Consider the following 24,678-nt stretch of genomic DNA (forward strand, 5'->3'; position numbering starts at 1 on the left):
GCTTCAGACATTACGGGAACAAAAGCTATATGCTAAGTTCTCTAAATGTGAGTTTTGGCTAGAGTCTGTAGCATTTTGGAACATATTGTATTGGGCGAAGGTATTAAAGTTAATTCCAAAAAGATTGAGGCAGTTCAGAATTGGCATCATCCCACTTCGGCGACTGAGATCAGGAGTTTTCTGGGTTTAGCAGGTTTTTATCGTCGGTTTGTGGAAGGTTTTTCATCTATTGCAGCACCTTTGACCAAATTAACCCAGAAGGGTGTTCAGTTTCGATGGTCCGATGATTGTGAGTCAAGCTTTCAGAAGCTCAAGACAGCACTGACTACAGCGCCTGTGTTAGTGTTACCATCTGGTTCGGGAATATATACAGTGTATTGCGATGCGTCACGCGTTGGCTTGGGTTGTGTATTGATGCAGGAAAGGCGAGTTATTGCATATGCTTCACGTCAGCTGAAGCCTCACGAGAAGAATTATCCAGTACATAATTTGGAGTTAGCTGCGATTGTTCACGCTCTAAAGATTTGGAGGCATTATCTTTATGAGGTGTCTTGTGAAGTTTACACTGATCATCGCAGTTTGCAGCATTTGTTCAAGCAGAGGGATCTAAATTTGAGGCAGCGCAGACGGCTGGAGTTACTAAAAGATTATGATATTACTATCTTGTATCATCCGGGCAAAGCAAATGTGGTTGCAGATGCCTTGAGCGGGAAAGGGGAGAGTATGTGTAGTTTGGCTTTCATTTCAGCAGAGGAAAGGCCATTAGCCTCAGATATTTAGTCCTTGGCTAACAAACTTGTGAGGCTGGATATTTCAAAGCCCAGCCGAGTTCTTGCATGTGTGGTGGCCCAATCTTCACTATTTGAGCAGATCAAGGCTCGCCAGTATGATGACCCATACTTGATGGTTCTTCGTGAAATGGTACTACGACGTGATGCCAAGGAAGTTACTATTAGAGCGGATGGTGTTCTGCGACTCCAGGATCGTCTATGTGTTCCTAATGTGGATGGACTGAGGAAAAAGATCCTGGAAGAGGCACACAGTTCTCGGTATTCTATTCATCCAGGTGCTACTAAGATGTATAGTTACTTGAGGCAACATTATTGGTGGCGACGAATGAAAAAGGACATAGTTGAGTATGTATCTAGATGTCTAAATTGCCAGCAAGTGAAATATGAGCACCAGAGGCCAGGTGGCCTACTTTAGCAGATGACTATACCAGAGTGGAAATGGGAACGAATTACTATGAACTTTGTAGTTAGGTTGCCGCGGACCTTGAGGAAGTTTGATGCAGTTTGGGTGATTGTTGACAGGTTGACCAAGTTGGCACATTTTATTCTTGTTGTGACTACGTATACTTCAGAGAGGTTGGCCCAGATTTATATTCAGGAGATAGTTCGGTTGCACGGTGTGCCAATTTCCATCATATCAGATAGAGGACCTCAGTTTACTTCACATTTCTGGAGAGCAGTACAGAGTGAGTTGGGGACCCGTGTAGAGCTCAGCACAGCCTTTCATCCACAGACCGATAGGCAGTCAGAGCGGACAATTCAGATTTTGGAGGATATGCTTAGGGCATGTGTGATCGACTTTGGAGGATAGTGGGATCGTTTCCTTCCTTTGGACGAGTTTGCTTATAATAACAGTTACCAATCCAGCATTGAGATGGCTCCATTTGAGGCTTTATATAGTCGGCGATGTCGTTCACCCATCGGATGGTTTGAGCCAGGTGAGGCTAAGTTATATGGTACCGATTTGGTAAGGGATGCCTTAGAAAAGGTAAAGTTGATTCAGGAGCGACTTCGTACAGCACAGTCCAGACAAAAGAGTTACGGGGATTAGAAAGCGCGTGATATATCATTTATGGTAGGTGAAAAAGTTCTCTTGAAGGTTTCGCCGATGAAGGGAATTATGAGGTTCGGGAAGAAGGGCAAGTTGAGCCCAAGGTTTATAGGCCCATTTGAGGTGTTGAAACGAGTTGGGGAGGTTGCTTATGAGCTTGCATTGCCTCCCAGCCGGGAGTTCATCCAGTTTTCCACGTATCTATGCTACAGAAGTATCATGCCGGCCTATCACATGTGTTAGACTTTAGCACAGTTCAGCTAGATAATAGCTTGGGTTATGAAGAGGAGACAATTGTCATTGTTGATAAATAGGTTCGCCAGTTGAGGTCGAAGAGGATTTCTGCAGTAAAAGTCCAGTGGAGGGGCCAACCAGTCGGGGAAGCAACTTGGGAGGCCGAAGAAGACATGCGGAGCAGATATCCACACTTATTCAGCACTCCAGGTACAATTCTAAACCCGTTCGAGGACGAACGTTTGTTTAAGAGGTGGAGAATGTAATGACTCAACCGGTCATTTTAACTTTTAGAACCCTGTTCCCTAAAATAAAACTTCTCGTATGTGCTTGTAATGATTTATGACTTGCGGGGATGGTTGGTTCGGGATTTGGAAGTGTTTGGGGTGAAACCGGAACACTTGGTTCCTTAAGTTGGCCTTAAAGTGCTAAGTTTGACTTCTGTCAACATTTTGAGAAAACAACCCCGGAATAGAATTTTGATGATTCCAACAGTTCTGTATGGTGATTTTGGACTTAGGAGCGTGTTCGGAATTTTATTTGGAAGTCCGTAGTTAAATTAGACTTGAAATGGCTAAAAATAAGAATTTAAGTTTGGAAGTTTGACCGATGAGTTGACTTTTTGATACCGGAGTCGGAATCCAGTTCCAAAAATTTTCATAGCCCCGTTATATAATTTATGACTTGTGTGTAAAATTTGAAGTCAATCGGAGTTGATTTGATAGGTTCCGACATCGAATGTAGAATTTTCCCTTCTGCTATATATTCTGGGTTGTGATCGAGCCCAGATCGAACCCAGATACCGAGCCCCAGATCGAACCCAGAAATCGAGCCCACGATAGAGGCCTGAGTCGAAGTTAGGGACGAGGCTCAGTATCGAAGCCACGATCGAAGGTCCAGCTTGAGGGCCATGATCGAAGGCAAGGCTCGAGTACCAGGATCAAGACCTAAGATCGAACTTGATCGAGGCCATGACCGAGTCCTAGGCTCGAGGCCTGATCGAGGCCATGACCAAGTCCCAAGATCGAAGCCATGATCGAGGCCATGACCGAAGCCCAAGCTCGAGGGCCACGATTGAAGCCATGATCGAGGCCCAATTTCCGAAGGCTGCCTCGGCAGTTTATAAAAGAGGACATTCGTCCCATTTTGCCATTTTTGACGAACTTGAGCTTGAGCAGAGGCGACTTTTGTCAATTTTTCAAGGGAAAAATATTGGGGTAAGTGATTCTAACTCGGATTTGGTCTACATATACAAGTATATCATTGTTTTCACCATAAATTAGTGTTTTGAGATTTAAATTTGGGAAATTTTTATTAATCTCATAGAAACGATTTTTTTTTTAGATTTCGGTATCGATTCGGAGTCGGATTTGAGTGAAACTGGTATGTTTGGACTCGTAATTGAATGGGTTGTCGGATTTCGTAACTTTTGCCGGATTTCGAGACGTGGGCCCCACGGAGGAGTTTTTAATTAATTTCGGGATTTTTATTTAAAATGTAGTATTTTCTTATAGAATTGATTCCTATAATTTTTAGTGATTGTATAGAATTATTTTGGATAGATTCGAGCCAGATAGAGTTGGATAATCGTGGAAAACGCCTTATAGTGGAATAAATTGGAGCAAGACGAGGTAAGTCTCTTGTCTAATCTTGTGAGGAGGAAATTACTTCATCGGTGATTAAAATTAAATAATTATTGCTAATTGTGGGGGCTACATACGCACGAGGTGACGAGAGTCCGTGCGTAGCTACTATTAATGCTAAAGTCCGGGTAGTTTAGGACTCAAAGTATGCATTACTTGTGTAAATAGTAGTCTTTGATTAATTAATATTAATTGATATATACGAATATATTGTGAATTGTTAGATAAAGATATTAAAGGATGGAAATCTCATAGGCTTGATTTTCTGTTTAAATCAATTAATTGTTAAAAGAAATTATTCTCCTCCCGAATTTATCTTATAATAAATATACTCTCCTTCCGGGGGCACATAAGAAAATGTCCTCCTTTCTTGTTGAGCGGGCCGAACGCCTCGGCAGGATAGATGCATCTATGGATCGCGTCGCACGTCCCTCGGCAGTGTACATGGCACTCTGGATCGGGTCGTACGTCCTCGGCAGAAATCGTGCTTAATAATAATAATTACACTATACTTTAATAATTTATTTAGCTTGTGAAGCTAATTAATAAATTGAAAAATCTTTGAAATTTAATGAATTATTATTCTTACTTGTTAAGGAATTAATTGTTACTCCTGTAAATGAGGTTTAATTGATAAATTGGAAATTATTTGAATTAAAGGAATTTAATTAATATATTGAGAATTGTTACATTTGAAGAAATTTGATTATTTCTGCTGATTAAATAAATTATTGTAAATTTTGTAAATCATGCTGATTTAAATATCCTAATTTTATTTCAGTTATTATTATTGACTCATAGTGAGTGTCAAAGTCGGCTATCTCGTCTCTACCACTTCGAGATTAGGCTTGATACTTATTGGGTACACGTTGTTTACTTACTCATACTACACTTGCTGCACTTTTTTGTGCAGGATCTGAGACATGTACTAGTGGAGGACCTATCATCACATACCCACGTCATCCCGAAATATAGTGGTAAGCTGCCTTTCTGAGCCGTTCTGCAGCTACTAGTGTCTCCTCTTATATTTACATTCTGTCTATTTCATTTCAGATAATATTTGGAGTTTTGTATAATCTACTAGATGCTCATTAACTTGTGACACCAAGTCTTGACACACACATTGGTAGAGTTTGTGTTTATATTTTCTTGGTTTTAAATTTTATCAATGTATGCTTAATTTATTAGTTAGTTTGCCTAGCTTTATTGTTGGGCGTCATCACGACCTACAAGTGAAATTGGGTCGTGACATAATATATATAATAATATATAATTTTATACCTTAATAAATAGTGAATTCAGCTAGTTATGTGTGTAAAGATTGTTGAGTAGACTTCGTGCTTCATAATGGAGAACATACTGTATAACTATCCGTAAAAACAGATAGATATTAACATGGCATTTGAAACCCCTTTCCTACCTTTCTCTGTTTTTCCTTTCTTCCATAGAAGCTTCCACTGCAAGATCCATTTCTACTTTCTATCAATCTAGAAGATTCTGGAACAGCGGAGAGCAATGAAAATGAACCCTAGAGCTTGATCAGTCGTTCATCTTCTCCACAAAACCAACTCACTACCACGTCGAATCATTGAATTCTCTATCAATTTTGAAGTCTTCAGGAAGTTATGGCCGATAATTCCAAGGACGATTTCTTCCAGCTCTTCAAGCGATTTGGGGCTTTTCTCACCCTAAAAGTTTCTAATCTCTTCCAAAACCTGGTTATATTCTCTCTCTTTCGAATTTATTTTGCCTTCTATTTTGTTTAATTAAGGAATCGATTTTATCTTTTAGTCTTATGTTTAAGAGTTTAAGTTCTATGTACTGCCGTTGAAAAACAATATTTACACAATCAAGTTAATTAAATTAGGGAAAATTTCACATAAGAACAACTTGGCTCCCTACTTTTCAATTTTATAGCCCATATTTCAATTTACAACCAACTAGCCCGAAAATAATAGGTTAAGATTCAACATCCAATTCCAATAGATTCTCAAAGTTACTATTTAATTTTTTTAAAAGATTGCTCAAGCTTTTAAGTTAATTTTTGAATCAGTAATTGTGTCTCAAATATTAGTTTAACAAACCAAATCCATTTGAGTGTTAAAAATTAGATTTTTAACAAGCTTAAATATGTGGGTTTAAATTCCGAATTTGATTTTGTGAGAAATTTGGAGTGAGTGTTATTTAGGCTTGTCAGAAATAGTATAAGGAGGTTGTATATAAAATTTGAAGTCATTTAATGGAGATTTGGACCGGTTTTGAACAAGAATTGCAACTAAAAATCGTGGAAGTAGTTCGTCTACAGAAGCTTGTATAAAGGTGTATAAAAGTGTATAATAGTGTATAAGATGTGTTTATACACTCATATACGCTATTATACAAGATTATACATATTTATACAAAAAACTGACTTCGTCTTCCTTGCGTCTTTTCTGAAATTTAACTCAAATCTTGCTCAAATCTAATCCAAATCGCTTCAAATTTAAATTTTGAACTCCTTTTGATATTTTCAACCAATTGGAACAACACCCAATCCAAACAACTAACAAACTCAAAACATCCTATTTTCGAAAGCAAAGCTTTGAATGGCCTTCAATGGTGGACTTCTACTCTTCAATTTTCTTACATTGCAACCAGGTGACACAGGGGAAGAAGCAGAAAATACACGGCCTCTTGAAGCATATGTAGAAGATGTGAGAAGAAGAGAGAGTGAAAGCAATGGTTGTGAGAATACAGATTTAACTCCATAACTTTTAGAAGTAATGGTTGTAAGAACACAAATTTTGAATTTGCTAGTGCTTTCAAAATATGTACAATATGGGCTAGGTCGGGTAAAACTTAAAAACATGGGCCATTTTTTGTTATAGTGTGAAGTCACGTGTATTTTCTTGTAATTCTTTCATTAAATTACGCCTATGATATAAATAAATCATGAAACTGTCAGCGCATATAACTTATTTGTGAGGATACAGATAGTTTTACTGTGTTAAATTGGGGAAGTCGGATAGTTTTACTGAATAATTCGATAATAATCAGTGTTGTGATAGGCTCGAATGAGGCATACTTAAACCCTGAAAGTAGACCCCAGATTCAGCTTGTTTAGGTGATGATTTAGTGCTGGCATAGAGGGACTAATGAGTATGCTAATTGTCTGGACAAAAGTTGGTGGAATTGGACCTAAAAGACCCATTTAGGTTAGATATCAGTAGAAACATAAAACAAAAGAATTAACTACGTCAAGAACTTGTTGTTCACTTGGAATTATAGAGGGGAGAACAAAGGAGATATTCAAAATTGTACAAACTATTGCGGCATTGAACTTATGAGTCATACGATAAAACTTTGGGAAAGAGTGATAGAGTGTAAACTTAGGAAAACTACAAGATTGACTGAGAATCTTTTCGGATTTATGCTATATACTTGCTGAGAAGATTGATAGTATTTTATCGCGAAGGAAGAAAGATCTACACATGGTGTTTATTGAGCTGGAGAAAGCGTATAATACAGTATCAGGAAGGGTCACCCACCTTCCTTTGGTGGGTGTTGGAGAAGAAAGGAATTCATGTTAAATAAATAAATACCATAAAAGACATGTATAAAGGAGTTGTTACTAGCGTAAGAGCAGTAGTATGAGATAAAAAGTTTCCCATAATCCTGGATTTACACTAGGGATCGACATTAAGTCCATACAGTTCTTTTGAAGAAAGTGGAATTTCATTAACAAAAAGCATAAAAAAGATGCATAGATTACTTCATCAAAAAAAAATAAAGAAAGATGCATAGGTTACGGAATTAAAGAAGATATCAGCCCAAGAACACAGAGTGAGCCCATACTCTTTTATACTAGTTATGGATGATCTAACCAGAAGTTGAAACACTTTAGAGAATAAGGGTTTTATGAAAAGTAGAAGTAAGATTGAATTATATGCACGGCAAATTAATCAACATAAAAAGAATGAAGTTCATGTGAGATTAGATGGGATTATGATGCCTAATGTGTAATAATTCAGATATCTAGGCTCATTGTTCAAAAAAATGAAATGATAGATGAAGCTATTACATATAGAAGCAAAATTGGATGGTTGAAATGGAGAAGGTAAGCTATTACCTATTGGGGTGTTGTGATAGGAAAATGCCTACCAAAATGAAAGGTAAGCTTTATAGAATAGTTATAACACCAACAATATTATATCTGGTGAATGTTGGGCTGCTAAAGTCCAACTCATCCGCAAGATGAGTATCACAGAGATACAGATGCTAAGATGGATGTGCGCTCGTATAGATTAGTCAAAGTTAAAAATCACAACATTCGCTAGAAGGTGCAAAATAGCACACATTAAGGATAAATGAGAGAAGGCAGCTTGAGATACCTTGGTCATGTCTAGTGTCAACCTCTAAATGCTCTGGTCCTTAGATGCGAAATCATGGTTAGTGAAGGTGTTAAAAGGGGACGAGATAGGCCTAAACTCACTTGGAAAGAGGTGGTCGTAAAAAAACTAAATTCTCTTGGAATCAATGCAGACTTGGCGAAAGATAGGACACAATGGAGGAGAAAGAGCTATATAGGTGATATCTAGTAGTTAGAAATATATATTGATCATGATAATACGTCTACCTTAGCTCATATGCATTCTAGGAATCTTTTTGCCCTATTAGAGAATCTTAATCAGTATGCAATATAGAGAAATTATAGTTTCCATTTTATTTTTATTTTGTGTAATGTTGGCTTGAGATAGATTTAACTTTGGAACATGGTCAGTGAGGATTCATATATATAACCGACTATAACTTGTTTGAGATTGAGGCGTAGTAATAGTTGTTTTTTGGTTCATTTGTCCATATAATTGTAGTTTCCTTTTGTACTTATTTTTCTTGCGTTACTTATATAAATCTTTTCTTTCCTCATTACATTTTTCACTAACATCTGCTGTTTAATTCCTCTTAGTGGTTAAAGTCCCATCGAATATTAATTTTTTTCTACGCATTTAACTTTGACGACATAATGATACCTTTTTTTAATCAGTTTGGGTCGAATTTTCTGAAAATCATCGACTTTGGCATTAGCCCAGTATATTCCATAATTTTAAGACAACTACCACATTGCCTGAGCAATAGCAGAGTGTAGAATTAGATGACTGCACAATTTAGAGTTTCAGGGCTTCTAAAGTGTGATTGCCTGAATCTTTTCCACCACTTGCAAAGTTGAGGAAGGCAACATACGTTGAATGAGCAATTTGTGAAATCCACAACCAATAAACTGCCATTTATCTAATTGTTTGCAGATATAATCTTTCTGTTATACAAGAAGTAGTGCTATAATCGCTTTTTTTTTAATGACATTCCAAAGAAAGATGTTTTAGATGTTGTACTACCTTCTCTTAGATGGTAACAGCTATTTGATGTAAATGCAGGATTCAAGATCTGTAGGAGCTATAGCAGGTCTTGCATTTGCAATAGTTTTTACATGGAGAATATTGAGATCGCCTAGTGGACCACAGAGGAGGCGTCCTAAGCGACAAGCTGTTACACCTGGTAGTTCTGATGTAAACAGTCATTTAAGTGCAATTGTAGCAACTTCAGGAGTTAGCCCTTCTTCAGAGGATTCAAGTACACAAAATGTTATTGATGAGTTCTTTCAGCCAGTAAAGGTAGAAAGAGATTATTCTTCGGCCCCTACCCCCTTAATTTGGATTATCCAAATATAATTGGTGGATAAGTGACCTTCTACTAATTGCTTTGCAGCCAACACTCGGGCAAATAGTCAGGCAGAGGCTGAGTGATGGGAGGAAGGTATCTCTTAATGTTCTTTTGTTGCTATTTATTTAACATATTCTTCTTCCACCATCCCCAAGGCTCATGGATGCCAAGTAAATATTTGATGTCTAAAATACATAATATTAATCTAAGAATATTTTGAGATCATAAAATTTTCCGTTCTCTTAGGTGCCATGAATGTTTTTTCCAGAACATGCCGAAAAAATTATAAGTAAAGATCAAATTGTTGTTTGTTTCAAATATATTCAAGTTTTGTTTGGAAAAAGTCTTTTGCAATATTGTTTCTTTGAAGTTGTAATTTGAGTATGTTTTTACAGAATGTTTTCAAGAAACTCTTCTCCTCTCCCAAAACATAAAAAGAACCACTCAAACGCATCTAAAGTTTTCGCAAACTATTTCCAAATGTTGTTCAAATGGTAGCTTAAATTCTTGATATAGTTTTTGATTTGTGTGCAAATAGGTTAAATTAGTTATTGAATAAAGGGCTTCGTTTCATCAAATTTTTGTGCCTTGAAGTATAGTTTGGAAGGTTGAATAGATTGGATGCCTTCTATAATTAGTTGGAGGCATAGCTTTATACTTCGTCTCATTTTATGTGAAGGTGCTTTGTTGGGCCCGAAGTTTAAGAAATTAAATAAGACTTTTGACATGTAAGGCAAATACAGTGACCTCTCACCTCTCTATATCAACATTCTTGTATAACAGTCATTCACTATAAAAGCCTAGTTTTTCTCGAAACCGATTTTTTATGTTATGTTATAATATATGTCCTCTATAACAGTACTTCCATAACATTCGGAAAATATCGGAACAAACACGACTGTTATAGAGAGGTTTGACTTTGTATGCAAAGTACCAAAATTATTCTTTTAAATGAGTAGTCGTGACTTGTGAGAGTTCCGCCTATCTTTTCAGTTTTTCTCTCCTTGTAAAAACATAAACTTTTATATCAAGTGGGTCCCAACAAGTCATATCATTATGGATAAGACGGGAATGTTAAGTTAACAACACCGCCCAGGCCTAATGTAAATGTACCAACAATAACGATGTCATATTATATGGACTCTTTGCTTTTGTTGTATTTTGTTCTTAACTAAGTCTCTGATGAAGTCTACCTAGCATGCGCAATGTGCATAATGGCGTGTTTTACCAATCTTATCCTTTAATTGGTAGCCTTATTGGAACCTAGTTAAAATAATGCAAGTAATTTATTGATAACCACAACGAGATATTTGAGAGCATTATGGTTGTCTCTACCTCAATTTAAAAAGCATCTGCTACTCGACCAAATCTTATCTGTTCAAGCTTTCCCGATTCTGCTTGGCATCGTTAAAGTCCATTTATGCCTTCTTTTTATCTTTTTATCTCTGCAGCACAAATAACTTAGAAAATCTGGATATTCTTTCACTGTACAGGTAACATGTCGGTTGCTTGGAGTAATCCTGGAGGAAACTAGCCCAGAGGAACTACAGGTTATTATTATTATTATTTCATTTGTTGATTCAGTTGTCAACATGCAGTTGACAATGTTTATACTTTGTCCTTTGCAGAAACAAGCAACTATCCGATCCTCCGTGCTGGAAGTGTTGCTTGAAATCACCAAATTTTGTGACCTTTATCTCATGGAGAGAGTACTTGATGATGAAAGTGAAGTTAGTGCACTGCTCACTCTGTTATATTACATCTGTATGTCGATTAGTAATTGCTACTGATCCAGTCCCTTTAAGTATTTTATATCTTTATTGCCTGATTCAGAAAGAATAATGGGTGGCAGAATGCCATTTGATGCCTCTTTCAAAATGAAAAGGGAAAGGCTGACATCGTTGATTGCTTTGTATACCAAATAAAACTCGCTCTTTGAACTGATCCCTAAATTTAAAATCTAAAAAGACGAATTAGTCTCTTTGATGCCAAGTGTAGGTGAGTCTAAAAATCGAGTTGCCAATATGTTGCTTTAGGCACCGATTACGCTTGCTTAATTTCTAAGAATAACGGATAAGCTCAACTTCGGTAGTATACCTTTTACTTAATAGTTCAGTCAAGTGGAATGTCATTCCCTGAGCAACTCACTACTCTCTTCTTGTCTTTTTCGGAAAACTGATGTCACATTCAATAATCATCCCACATTAACCAAAATTTATCATTTACTTGTTTAGTACGATATTTTCACTTAATAATCTGCATAATTTAAAGCTTTCTTTGGTAGAAGTCAAACTAAACTCCTGAGCAAGAGCCAAGCTTTGACTAGAGATGGCAATGGGGCGGGGCGGGGCGGGTTTTGCCTTAACCCACAAAATTTCAACCCGCCCCACCCCGCATAGTATTTTCACCCGCATCCACCCGCCCCGCATCAACACCCGCGTCCACCCGCACCGCACCGCCCCCCTCTGCAAATTTTTCCCTTTATTATTTCTTTCAATTTGTAATATTTTTATCTTATTTAATTTTATTTTCAATTATATTCATATATGCACTGCCAATCTAAAGGTTCCTGTTGGAATCCAAATTGCAAACCAAAGAAGTCCAATTTTGAATATTCATAACTGTAAATCCTACCGAATGCTGTCAGTTTTGACTTTTAATAGTGTTCGGTTTTAAAATTTTTAAATATCCTTATTTCTGATTTTACATGCATCAGTATTGGAATTCAGTTTGATATATCAGTATGTCATTTCTAATGATTCAGATGTATCGTACAAGGTAATGAGATCAGATACATGAAAATTGAGTCAACTAATTATCTACTCGACTTAGATAAAGTAACTATATAGTTAAAGTGGGATCGACTTTAAAACACTAAAAAAATATAATATAATATTTTCTTCCCAGAGATGCAAATAACAGAAAAATGTGTATTTACAGTCAACTAAACAAATGTCCAATATGAAATACATGCCTCGTTAAAACCAAATTAGTTTGAGACTAAAATAATCAATGCATAGGAGAAAGGAACCACAAGTTCAAAACTGAAAAAGTAAATATTTCCAGGTTGTAATAATATTAGCAATAGTTGAAACGTTGTAATTTTGCAAAAAGTTAAAACTCTGCACCCGCACCGCACCCACAAAGGATTTTTAAAAAATTATTTTGACCCACCCCGCACCTTCATATGTCTAAACCCGCACCGCCCCGCACCCGCACCGCCCCATTGCCATCCCTAGCTTTGAGATAAGATGACCATGTTTGAGTTTCCTTTGGACTTCTCACTTCGAAACGCCTGGTTTTGTCTACTAGTTCATATATTCTTGAAGTTCTCATATTTGGTGCGCGATTCATTTCTTAGCACCCACTTATCATAGTTACAGTGCATCTTGTTGGTGGGCTGTGTGTTGATCCATTCATTGTCTATGAGTAATCTGCATGTATATATCAACAAACTTCTTTTTCTTGCATACATATTCCTGAAATGATCGAATATTTGCAGAAAAACGTCCTGGTGGCTTTAGAAGATGCCGGAGTGTTAAGCATGGTCAAAGACAAGGTAACAACTAATCATTGTTCAACTCCATAGGAAGTCGAAATCCATTTATAATACCTTCATGGAGTTCTTGTTGGTGTGATTGTTTTACAATGGGTGTTGTCTTCAACTTTTAATCTCAACCGTGCCTCCATAAACACTTTTCCTTCGTCTGCAAATTGGTATCCTCTTCCTGGAAAAATCAAGATGATTATTCTTCCAATTGTTTTGCCTATAGATTTTGGATGCTTGCTCTTTATCTCATAACGTGAGCTATTGACATTTCCTCTGCTCTGGTGAAAAAGATATATTTTGTCTCCTTTTGGTAGAAGTACTACGTTAATCTCCCTTCTTTAAATTGTATAACAAAAATATAATTTAATTTATCGGTGGACAAGTTTAACCCATATATTTTAATTTTGTTCTTCTGTATAGCAAAACTACATTCTCGTATTGTATTGGATCATGAATATAATTTTACCATCCTATTTGCAACTTTTTCATTTAGGCTTTACACACTTAATATATAAACATAAAAATGCAAATAAAAACATGGAAGATTGCAAAGTGAAAAAGAAAGAAATTGAAAGGGAGTACTGAAATAGATTTCTCTATAGATATATATTGTATCATATTTTTTCATTTTGTTCTTTTCATCATTCTTTGTTGGTGGTGTACTTAAATTTGCTGGGTGCATAAAAGAGTAAATACATGCATACACTGATAATTTCTTTAAAAGGAAATAAGGTACTTTGTTGCACACGTGGAAGAAAAAAATACTAAAATTAACTACAAAGGACAAACTTGTCTGTATGTATATAAAATGTAGTTTATTACACAAAATAAAGAAAAGGGAATTTTTTGTAATATCTTTTTTAAGGATTGAGGTATGTTTCTCTCTAGCGCTTATTGTTATCTTCTCCAACGCTCCTAAAGCTCAATCAGTATTGTAGAAGATAGTAAGAGTAAGTGTGCTGAATGATGCAGAGCATGTGCAATGCTGCACCTAAGGGTATAGCTTAGTGGTTAATGAAGTAGGTTGATAACCATGAGGTATCAGGTTCATATCCAGTGGAGGTCATTTCTTCCATTTGTCCAAGTCTTGATGGGCAGAGTTCCCGGTACATGTGCTGGCGTGAGGTAGCAAGTTACTCAGTGAAATTAGTCGAGGTGCGCACCAGCTGACTCGGACGCCATGGTTATCCAAAAAAAAAAAAAAAAGAGTGGGGGATGCTGAGAAGAGAGGAAAGCGTCAGGTCATGATAAGGCCTTCTTCAAAAGTCATCATCAAGTTTCTCCTTGTCATGCAAAAGCATGGGTACATTGGAGAGTTTGAATATGTTCATCACAAGGCGGGGAAATTGTGGTTGAATGAATGGCAAGCGGAGTAACATAATGACTGGTTAATTGAGTAGTACAAAATTGATTTAGTATCCCAGCTGTCAAAGTTTGAATGTTTTGATATAAGATGCAACAGTTGAATTGATGGCTCAGCTTCCCTTTATAACCTCTATTATTTTTCTGATGATCCTCTTTCTTCTTGTATTATGCATGCAGGTTCTCTTTTGTAGCACTGAGAATGGGCGAACATCATTTGTCCGACAACTGGAACCTGATTGGCATATAGATACAAATCCGGAAATCATTTTTCAATTGGCGGTACTCCTTGTTTCCTTTGACTGATAACATGAGCGTCCCATCATCTTAGTTTTTCTTATTTCGGAAAACGTATTAATATTAACTTGTTTTTCAATATAACTTATTTTTCACTCTTTATTTTATTTGGTATGATGATGACATGAGTTGAGCTTAAATGGAGAAGCGAGGATTCATATAGTAGACCCAACTTGTTTGGGATTGAGGCGTAGTTGTCAGAAAACGTACTAATTCATAAGCTGAAAAAGTAAGAAGTATCATCAAACAATTAATCCATCCATTTATCTATCATGCATTAGGTAGATCTCTTTCTCTTAGTAAACAACTTCACTGTCTATTACTATAACTTGTATTAATAATAATGATTCAAAGCAAATTGCTTATCAATTTTATGCTTTTTTCTTCTTTGCATTTAAGAAAATGTGCAAGTTTAACCTTGTAATTTCCACTCTGTCAATGTGAATGTCTTTTACAAACACATACAGTTACTTGTCTCTTGCCTGTTTATAACTCAAGTTTAGACCTATAAAGATATTGGATTTTTCAGATACTGCTTTCTACAGGACATTCCATTAGGGTAGTGATGAAAACAAAATTGGAATGTCAAATGTTCTATAGTTATTTAAATGGCAGTGGGGCTATACAGACCCTAGTGCTTTTTCTTTTTTGATATTTAATGTGTTAATACAAACTAATTGCAGAGATTTATCAAATATGAGCTGCACATTTCACCTACCAAACCAGAAAGAGCAGCTATGAATGTCTTCAGCTCAACATCTTTGGAGCAGTTTTTTGGAACTGTTTAGATGCAAACCCGGAAGAGCTCTAACATGTTTTCGTTTATTTTAGGTCTCTCTTTTTGCCCTTCCTCTTTCACTTTGGGCTGTGAAAATTCATATCTTTATCTCATTTAAATCTTTTGCTGGTACCTGCAGCTTCAGTTTTGAGGTTCAAGGGGCACACTTTGTATATTACTATGTTATCACTAGAACAGATCACCTCATATGGTTGTGCTGTATTACTCTCCTAAGTCAAACCTGGCGCTGTACTGTATCCAAGTACTTCTCCACATGGTAGGCTCTATTTATCACATGGTAAAGAAAAGTATGACGAAACGGCTGTAAATCAGAATCTCTACGCGAGAATGTCCTGAAATGAGAGACGAGCAGTTATTGCCTGAATGGAAATCTGTTGAGTATATAGTTTATATAATCCCTTTTTTCGTGTGAATTTCTCGTGTTATCCAAATATACATATGAACGTCTGCCATATGTATGTGTATCTTGATGATTCTGCAGGTATTTAGTATTAAGCCAAAGGAAAACAAATAAGGAATATATGACCATTGAAAGCAGTCGCCAGGCTATGAGCCCCCCAAAACCTAGAGCGGAGTTGGTTCAGTAGTTGATATTCTAAAAGTCAAAACTGTGCAATTTGTCAATGTTATTTGTTTATGCTTTGTTACTCCTTTCGTGCAACATTGTTTGAGTGGACATCTTTTATATGCTGTAACATTTATGTGGCTATAACATCATGTAAATTGAAGATAATGACTAAAATGACAGGATTAAATTAAATTGTTACCAAATAGATAAATTATCCTTCTTGAAGAGGTAAAATGAATCAGAGGAAGAATTAATTTGTCATAGCGTGACATAAAATGGGGAGAAACTAAGGGAGTATTAATTTGTTCGTTGCAAAATGATATTTCAAAAGCAAGGTAAGCGGACTTAATCACTCGTCCTACCTATACTAGAAAGATAACCATTTCGTCTTCTGGAGTATTTAGCATGTTTCCTGTTATGACACATTTTAAACCAACAAACCCCAGCTACTTTCATAGAGTATCTCCCTGCAAATGCAAAGATTAAGAGACTCTAAACTATTATTATCAACCTGCTATACAAAAAGAAATCCGGTCTCCTCATCTAAATCAGGCTCAATAGCGTTATCTAAGTTTCTTTTCCTGTTGATAACAATCTTAATTTAAAACTCTAAAACTTGTATGTATAGGCCGATCATAATTTCCAGCTCATCAGCTCTATTCCTCTACATCTGTGCACCAGCTGCTTATTGATCGCTATGCTAAACAATATCCACTTCCGCCGTCTCTTCATCAAGCCCTACTGCATTATCACCCTTATACTGCAAGCAAAAGTAAACGGCTCACTTCAGATTAATACTTTTAGATGCTCAGCTTATGAATACAACAACATGCAAAAGGCAAGATCCCAGGCAACCTGACAAAAGATGTATATAGATAAGGACTAGGAGATAGATAAGCACTAAAGAGTAAGGAAAATGCTGGCAGCCTTTGGCAAGAATCTGTGGACTATAATGTAGTCTGCCTGATTTTTTCTTCGGGGTGGGGGTGGGGAGGAAGTTCGAAGGTGAACAGTATACTTTTTCCTTTCTCACTGCTCACCCCTTTATAGTTTGCATAATCCGACGAAAGAGAACTTTAATCACTGATAGTTTTACATAAAGTAGGTTGCAAACCGAAAGAACTCAAGAGTCCATATATTCACATGCTACATATGATGTAGTTAACTTATTGAACGTACCTTCAAATAACCACCTGGGGGGAGAGGAGGAGGAGGTGGTAGAAAAGGATATTCTGGAATACCAGAAGGAGTTCCCTTCCCAGCTCTTGTAGCATTTCCAGCTACTTCAACTTTTTCCTCCATCTCAACAACTTCAACATCTTCATCTGCTGCATGGGCGGCCATGCTGGTTGATGGCAAAACAACAGCAACATCAGAGGCTTTGGGCTGCAGAATTCGAAGAACGCGTTTTTCAGTTCCACAACAGCAATTGTAAGAGAACGAAATGTTCTAAGATGCTATATCCTGCATTGTTGTTTGCAGCATGGAAATTGGGTCACCTACCATCAGGGATAAGCTGTAAGATACCTTTTGCTTTTCAATCTAGAAATGCCAAAGGCAAAAGAATAGTGTCACAAAATCAGTGCGAAAAGCGCAAAAAAGCTCTAAGGTTTGGTGGGGCTTTAAGCGCAAATAAAGCGTCGGCTTTAATGAAGAAAGACGCAAATGGAGAATAACTACAAATATATATGTGTAGTCCAAGACTAATATCTATAAGCATGAATACCAAATATATGGACAAAGAAATTGAAGAAAATTTACGATAAAGTAAAATATCAATTGTTTAGTGTCGCCTCTTTAGGATTACGCTCATTGATAAGTAAAAGTATGTCTTAGAGTCTTAATGATAACACTGAAACGCCCGCTAAGCGAGACGAAGCGCTCAACATGTTTTGAACCTCGTTTCAGGGCTTAAGCGTGCTTTAGGCGCGCCTTTGATAACACATCACAAAATTAATAAAATATTAAATGGGAACAGCTGCATTCTTCCAACAAAAAATGATAGTCAAATTCAGTCGAATGCGTATTGAGGGAAGTACTGATGCACACTCCATATTTTTCAGCCAATTATGATTTTTTTCCCCTTCTCTTTTCTGACAAGTGATCCTCTCATATTGTCACTTCATTTTACTTCCCATTATCTGAATCATCCCATGTCATTCCATATCATTTTTGTAAATTTAATGTAAAGCACTTACCATGACGAACATGCAGATTTCAGAACGTTTGGAAAGATGCTTATGAATGCAATGGAAAATTTTGAAAGAACAAAAGGAGAAGACAACAAAAAAAAGAGCATCAGAAAATTGTCCGCGTAAAAATGAAATTGTATTCATTATCCAAGATATAAAGGAGACATTCTATCTCTTTTTAAGTGTCTGCGCCAATTTTCCTTTAACTTTCTTGGTTGGGGGAAAGGGTCGGGGTAACGAATGTTATGTAAAAGGAGCACCTTGTTTGGGAAAGTCATGTCACTGGAAAAGTTTATTCCCTTCTTGGACTTCTCTTCACCCACTAGGGTCTTATAACCATTCTCCCAATCGAACTCTGCATTATCTTTCTTCTCATTATTCAGCTGAGTAGGATAAGCAATCCTCTGCGAAGCATTTCCTTTTCCTTTTGTTGAAGCTGTTACAGAGCGAGTTGCCAAAGGTAAAACAAGTCAGAGAAACCAAATTCACAATGAGGGATTTCATGAACTCTGATTCAAACTTTTGCATCATAAAATAGGATCTAATATTCACAAGGACGGGAGCTTTGAGGACTGTGAATCAAATGTTGTGCATGGTTAAGTAGGACTGCAAAGAACACTATTTTCAGTCTACTGGAATTTGTTGGAGATGAGGAAGAAAAGAAATAAAAGATGAGCAGGAAGCAAATGCTGATTATCACGTATTTCAGCCCAAGGTAGGGGTAAGACCTGCATGCACACTACCCTCTCCAGACCCCACTTGTGGGAAATCATTGGGTTTGTTGTTGTTGTTGTTCAGCCCAAGGCTGCGACAGCCACTTCGACTATATATAAACAACAATAAAACAGGGTACCGAGACATACACTGAGGTCTTTGGCAGTTTTGTTCAGGAAAACCAATTATATAAATAAGCAAGCACACTCAAAGTTGATGATAAATCAGAAAAGTCAGCTTAAGTGCCCTGGATGTCTGAAAAGCTACACTCTTATACATAAATTGTCATTTATTACCTTGATTTGAGGTTTCATCAGCTTCACGATGAATTCTCGGCCTTTTCTTGGTAGGTGAAGTATTCTTCTGCGGCTCATCCAATGAGCTAAAATGAACACCAGCCATCCCTCCATCACTCATATTGATGGCCGAATCCTCTTCACTTGCACCGGGCCCGACCAAATCTGAGCTGAGTTTATTAGCGAGCTTTTGAAGCTGAGCTTCTGACCTACAATTGCACTATCTCCACTGAGTGTTCGTAGAAAGCAAAGGAAACAGAAATTGACCTAACATATTAGGTGACAAGAAGCTGAAGTGGAGGTGGAGAGAGTCAACAGAAGGAGAAAGATCATTAAAATACCTTTTTAGTTCACCTTCTAACCGTGAGTGATTGCTGTAGGATTCCACGAACTTCTTGATCTTCAAAGTAATCCTGGGGAAAAGCCAGGGATTGGCAGACATAAGGAAAAGGTACACCCAGACTCAAGTGAAAAGATTTTGAAATGCATTATAACAGATAACACCTTTTACATTCCTCCTTTTCCTTGACAAGTTCCATCTCAAGGTCCTGAATTTTTGAAGCTAGACTGTCTGCCTGACGAGTTGTCTTTTCAAGGTACATCTTCCATGTTCCAACCAAAATAGAAAAGTATTGATGATAAACTTAATATATTAGAGCAAGGAGCAAAAGAATATGTGTTAAAGAAAAGGGGATGGGCACTGAGAAAGTAAGTAGAATAGTCTGTTGAAGAAAGAAGAGAGTGGAATATGGAAATATAGCAATTGTCAATGAGAGCCTCTGCATGTAGCTGATGACAAATGAGTAAAAAGATAGAAGAGGAAGTCTTTCCTATTATCCATATCACTGCTAGAAGTTAGAACAAAAGATTGAAGGTTTGAGCAAGAGAAGATAGCTTATATAAGAAGGAAAAACAAACCAAAAGCCACGAGGGTCATGCTAGACTGTCAAGGTGTTCTTTGGCAGCTTAGTACCCTTCTCTTCCTTTTAAGTGGCTAATATATGACATAACAACCAACTTTACTAACAAACCCTCTATTTGACATCGGGTTTCTTTGCCTGTAACAAAAAGAGCTAAAAACTGCCCTACCTAATGTTCATAGTTCCAAACTCTAAAGAAGTGAAAACAGATGCCAAATTGACTAATACCCCCAAACAAGGAATGAGATACAAGTTTAGCAGTAGTCTATTGGAACTTATTTCCTTAAGATCATCAAATTTTATTAAAGTTCTTCCGATTAAAGAGTCCCACTTCTCGTTAACATTTGACATTTCATTTCTTCGAGACCAAAGCAACAAGGAAATATCAGCATAGCCCGATACATGGATGGTTAAATCACTTACTTCATTATCTTAACCTTACCTTTGCGATACACATGTGAAAAGGAAAAAACAAATATATTTTATCCGTAGAGACACAAACATGTACATGCTTAGACACATGTTACATCTGAGCTGTGATACTACTAGTTATTAACAAAATAGGTATAAGTATTTCATACTCGGATTGGACAAGAAAAATGAAACCAACCTCCAGTTCTCGTTTTTGGTCATCCAACATATCGATTTCGGATTGCAACTGCCTAAGCTGCAACATGAAAAATAGGCAGAAATCACAACAAAATATATATAGATATAAATATAAAATGTATAAAACAGAGCCCACCAAAAGGGCAGAGAAAAGGAAGGGCTGATCAACACTGCTATTCGCGAACTAGAGTTATCTACTCCCTGTACCTGAAGGACATCTTCGGAACTGGAAGATAAATGTTTTTTCTCCTTCACGTGATCTCCTGTCCCAGCCGACATGTTCAAACTTCCAGACATATCACTTTGACCATCCGAATGATGTTTCATCTTCCGCTTTCTATCACTGCAGTATTCCAATTTTCTAGTATTAGTCCGACATTATGTTTATAGACATAGTATCAGGTCAAGATAATAGAAAGATTAAAGAAAATAGATTAATCATATGAAAACTCGCATATTGTCTTTATCATGAAATACCATCACATTGTCCAATGATGCTCTCTAAAGGGGTTCAGAAATCCCAAGAAATAGGGAAGATCCAATTAACCTCTCTACTTGTAAATATTCTGCCTTAGGAAGCTGCTAAGAGAGTTCTCCTTCATAAAATAAAAACCTAGGTCTCTTTACAGTGATCTCATTAACCGTATGAAAACAGTTATCAAAACTGGATTATAGCATTTCCTCCAAGACAAAACTGACTGACGCACAGAATAAGTTGCCATTTTACCTTTTAAAGTAGCAATTAAGATTTCCATATCTAGCATTAATCATAAGCAAATGGATTCAAGCTCAATCAGGTTCCAGCTCATTTCTGAGTGCTAAATTCAGTTCAAGGTTTCTATCTAAAGCCTGAGTATGTAATTTGTCAACATTGACCTGTCTGACTAAGCCCTAAAATGAAGTACGCACAAGATATTGATACACTTACCTCCTCCTCCCAAGAGACCCAGTAGGACTGCGCCCTGCAAAATAAATCGGAAGGAAATATTATATGAATGAAACAGAACCATGAAAGAAGGCCGAGAAAGAAAACCAGAGGAATGTATTAGCTCCAAATCTCCATGAACCAAAGGCTAGATCTAGCCAACATATTCAAATGATCCTGTGACATAAATAAGGACCTTCGGCAAGTACACTTCCATGGAAATGAATATCCGTAATGGCGGAATCACATAACTCATCCTTTCAGATGAGCAAGACTAAATAAGTCTATAAGGATTGGAACAATGACAGCAAAGTGAACGTGAAAGAAGCAAGCCTAACCATGGGATGCATGTCTCTCTCTTGCATCTCTATCGGAGGAGTATCTGCCCACCGGAGAACGCCTTCTATCAAGCTTCTCTCTCAAGTCATGACTGCGAAAATCGCGCCTCCCTGAAATGAGAGCACTGAATTTTTACACTAAACTGGACACAGTTGTTGATTCAAAACATTGATGAAATCCGCACCAACTAAATCGCCAATAATCAATAATAAAGCTAATCTTACCATTACATCGAACTACAAGAGAAACATAACAGTGTATTTACACGGCCTTCCTGCGAGTTCCAAAAGGAGCCATAGAAACTACTGCTCTCATATGATGCATATATGTAGAATACCAGTTTTTGAGCTTTTATCCAGAAAAGCTTCAAATATCATAGAACCAACTGAACAGCTAGTAGACATCCTTGCATCTAGCTCAGTATAAAAATATTGCTATAGATTCCTGCTTGCAGCTGTATAATGGACAAGTATTAAACCAGCCACTGGATGATATATAGGACAATAAGCCTTCTTGGACCAAAATACCCATCCAAGAGGTCTCTTTGAAGATTCATTCAAACAGAAGTCACAAGAAGGGAACACCATATTTTCGAGGAATATATGAGTGAAAAATTTACTAGGATAGAGCATTCATTGGTTCATCAAGCTGGCAGATGAGTAAATATATATATATGGAAGAGACTATGCTCAGAGAAACATATTCTGATCCCTCATACACTGCTGCTTCAAGATGCAATATGATAAACCAAGATGCTGAGAAAAATACCATAAGCAGCACAAAGATAAAGCAACCAGCAAATTCCTTTCTGATAAGAAATACTAAAACCTGTTAGTTGATAGGCAGTTATTCACTGTCCAATAGAATAACCCGAAGTGTGAAATTTCTTGGTTCAACTCTGTAACATTGCCAATTTGAGCAAACAGATACAACACGAGGCTCTCTTAAACTGAATGTTAACCAAAACGCATAGCAGAGATGTGCCAAACAAGCTTCGGAATAAAAATGAAAACAAAAGGAATTGCAAAAAAGAAACTACATACATCCAATGAGAATTTGTGATCAAGATATGGACAGATCTCTGCTCCCTTGATAGGTGGCTCAAGTACTTCCATTCATTTTAAAATTTTCAGTCTTTTCCTAGTTCCCAATTATTTGCAAATGATTGACAAACAAAATGGGAACTGACACGAATGGGGAGAAAAATATCCTAATGTCTGATGTAATTTTCCCTATCTTGTTTTCTTAAAAGAAATTAAGCATATATAGTTCTACAATCTAAAGAGTGTTAACTATAAGAAACAAACATGAATCAGCAAACGAAGCAAAATGCAAAATGAGACTTTTTCATCTCTTTAATCTAATATTAATGAACCAGTAAACACAATCAACAAGAGAAAGCACCAATTTCAACCAACCAGCAAAAGCTAGTTTGAAGGTATATTCTTCAACTTCAAAGACACCCTTTTTTCAACTATAACTCAACTATTGTTCAACCGCATATAGAATAGTCAATAAAAATGGTAAATAACAACATTTACGGAACAAACAATATGGTTAAAATTTCAAACAAGTGGTGATGGAGAAGTGAAATAAAAGTACCGGCGGCAGAGGAATCGGAGAAGCGACGGAGCTGCGCATTGCCATGAGCGAAAGAGCAACTCTGCCGATGACAACGGCCTCTTTGATAAAGCAAGCATAGTTTCGTTTTGTACAGCTTCCTCTCCACCATTTTTCTCTATTTGGATTTATATATGCAGCAGATTAATTAGCTCCAAAAATTAGATCAATAAAACAGAGGAAAATCGAGATTGTTAGCGTTCCACAAACCCTAATTTTGGATAGCACCACTGCAATAGTTCACTTGCACGTACGGATGGATATAAATGGATACCTTCTGAGGAACAGATTTTTAAGGTATTGAAATCGTTTTGTTGAATGAAAAACGCACGTGGTTTTTTTTTCTTTTTCTTTTGGCCTTTTTTGGGACAAAATACAACAAGATACCGAATATAAGCATGAACACAATATTAATGAAATTATAGATAAGAAAAAATAGTATTAAAAAGTCATATAAATACAGAATAAAAATAATAAAATAGTAAGATGATCAATAACGAAAAGAAATAACGGCTAGTCATAAAAACCTTACTACCAACCGAAAGTTAGACCGCGTGTCAATACTACTGTTATAAATACTCTACACTGCCTAGCCTACTACCCTAATTCTCGACCTCTATACATTCTTATAAAGTGTCAAATATATATTATATACAAAAATTATAAATTTTATATATTTTTATAATTATCGAATATAAATAATTCCGGTCGTGGGCTATAAGTGATATTTGTCCTTTTTCTTCCTTTCTCCGTGCGGTGATGTTCGAAAAGCTTAGCACTAGGCGTCTAGACTTAAGGGAAAAATACACCTTTCTTTTGCTTTTATTTGGATTTTAAACTTGAAATCTCGTAGTTTCTTTCACTTCATTGACTAATAGATTGCATTATTATATTAGTAATCGACAATCTGAAGTGTTTATTACCTGCTTAGAATCAAATAAAGGGGGTTAATTGTGACAATTCGGACTTCCGGATTCAATCTTGCAAAATCTTAAAAGAAGATAAGAACTTGGCTACGAATCTAACATAATTTAATAGTTTTTGTTCAAATATTAAATTTAGAACTCAAAT

At 36.6% G+C, this 24,678-nt stretch overlaps 2 protein-coding genes across 6 annotated transcripts; one reads left to right on the top strand and one right to left on the bottom strand.

Annotated features, from left to right (window-relative positions):
* Nucleotides 1-5,040: 5,040 nt before the first annotated feature.
* Nucleotides 5,041-16,071, top strand: LOC107765434 (peroxisome biogenesis protein 22). Of its 2 annotated transcripts, XR_001643431.2 has the most exons (10): nt 5,041-5,437; nt 9,131-9,367; nt 9,462-9,509; nt 10,910-10,966; nt 11,045-11,146; nt 12,919-12,975; nt 14,509-14,610; nt 15,309-15,456; nt 15,543-15,797; nt 15,906-16,071. XR_001643431.2 is itself a non-coding variant. In XM_016584082.2 (9 exons), the coding sequence occupies exons 1-8, from the start codon at nt 5,345-5,347 to the stop codon at nt 15,411-15,413; spliced, it is 801 nt and encodes a 266-aa protein (XP_016439568.1). In that variant the 5' UTR covers nt 5,041-5,344; the 3' UTR covers nt 15,414-15,456; nt 15,543-15,837. The 2 variants fall into 2 exon arrangements, 1 of the variants encoding a protein (XP_016439568.1); XM_016584082.2 differs by lacking the exon at nt 15,906-16,071 and having other exon boundaries at nt 15,543-15,837.
* On the bottom strand, nt 15,541-23,969 carry LOC107765433 (zinc finger CCCH domain-containing protein 13-like). 4 transcript variants are annotated; one of them, XM_016584078.2, is made up of 13 exons: nt 23,818-23,969; nt 23,590-23,725; nt 21,987-22,097; nt 21,652-21,685; nt 20,931-21,066; nt 20,725-20,781; nt 19,699-19,796; nt 19,536-19,607; nt 19,195-19,403; nt 18,445-18,620; nt 17,496-17,534; nt 17,172-17,378; nt 15,541-16,752 (listed from the first exon to the last, which is right to left on the bottom strand). In XM_016584078.2, exons 2-13 carry the CDS (start codon nt 23,717-23,719, stop codon nt 16,693-16,695), a joined length of 1,329 nt encoding a protein of 442 aa, XP_016439564.1. In that variant the 5' UTR covers nt 23,720-23,725; nt 23,818-23,969; the 3' UTR covers nt 15,541-16,692. The 4 variants fall into 4 exon arrangements, with proteins under 4 accessions (XP_016439564.1, XP_075097584.1, XP_075097585.1 ...); XM_075241483.1 differs by lacking the exon at nt 17,496-17,534 and having other exon boundaries at nt 23,818-23,968; XM_075241484.1 differs by lacking the exons at nt 17,496-17,534; nt 21,652-21,685 and having other exon boundaries at nt 20,931-21,084; nt 21,967-22,097; nt 23,590-23,894.
* Nucleotides 23,970-24,678: the final 709 nt, after the last annotated feature.

The sequence above is a fragment of the Nicotiana tabacum genome, chromosome 21, assembly GCF_000715075.1.
Source record: "Nicotiana tabacum cultivar K326 chromosome 21, ASM71507v2, whole genome shotgun sequence".
NCBI classification, from domain to species: Eukaryota; Viridiplantae; Streptophyta; class Magnoliopsida; order Solanales; family Solanaceae; genus Nicotiana; species Nicotiana tabacum.

Excerpts from the sequence above, each read along its gene's own strand:
- LOC107765434 (XM_016584082.2), top strand. The coding sequence starts at position 5,345 with ATGGCCGATAATTCCAAGGACGATTTCTTCCAGCTCTTCAAGCGATTT. Across the intron at positions 9,368-9,461 it reads AGTTCTTTCAGCCAGTAAAG|CCAACACTCGGGCAAATAGT; the intron begins GTAGAAAGAGAT and ends ATTGCTTTGCAG. Across the intron at positions 9,510-10,909 it reads GGCTGAGTGATGGGAGGAAG|GTAACATGTCGGTTGCTTGG; the intron begins GTATCTCTTAAT and ends TTCACTGTACAG.
- LOC107765433 (XM_016584078.2), bottom strand. The coding sequence starts at position 23,719 with ATGGTGGAGAGGAAGCTGTACAAAACGAAACTATGCTTGCTTTATCAA. Across the intron at positions 19,797-20,724 it reads ACCAAAAACGAGAACTGGAG|ATGTACCTTGAAAAGACAAC; the intron begins GTTGGTTTCATT and ends GGAACATGGAAG. Across the intron at positions 17,379-17,495 it reads CTTACAGCTTATCCCTGATG|CCCAAAGCCTCTGATGTTGC; the intron begins GTAGGTGACCCA and ends CGAATTCTGCAG.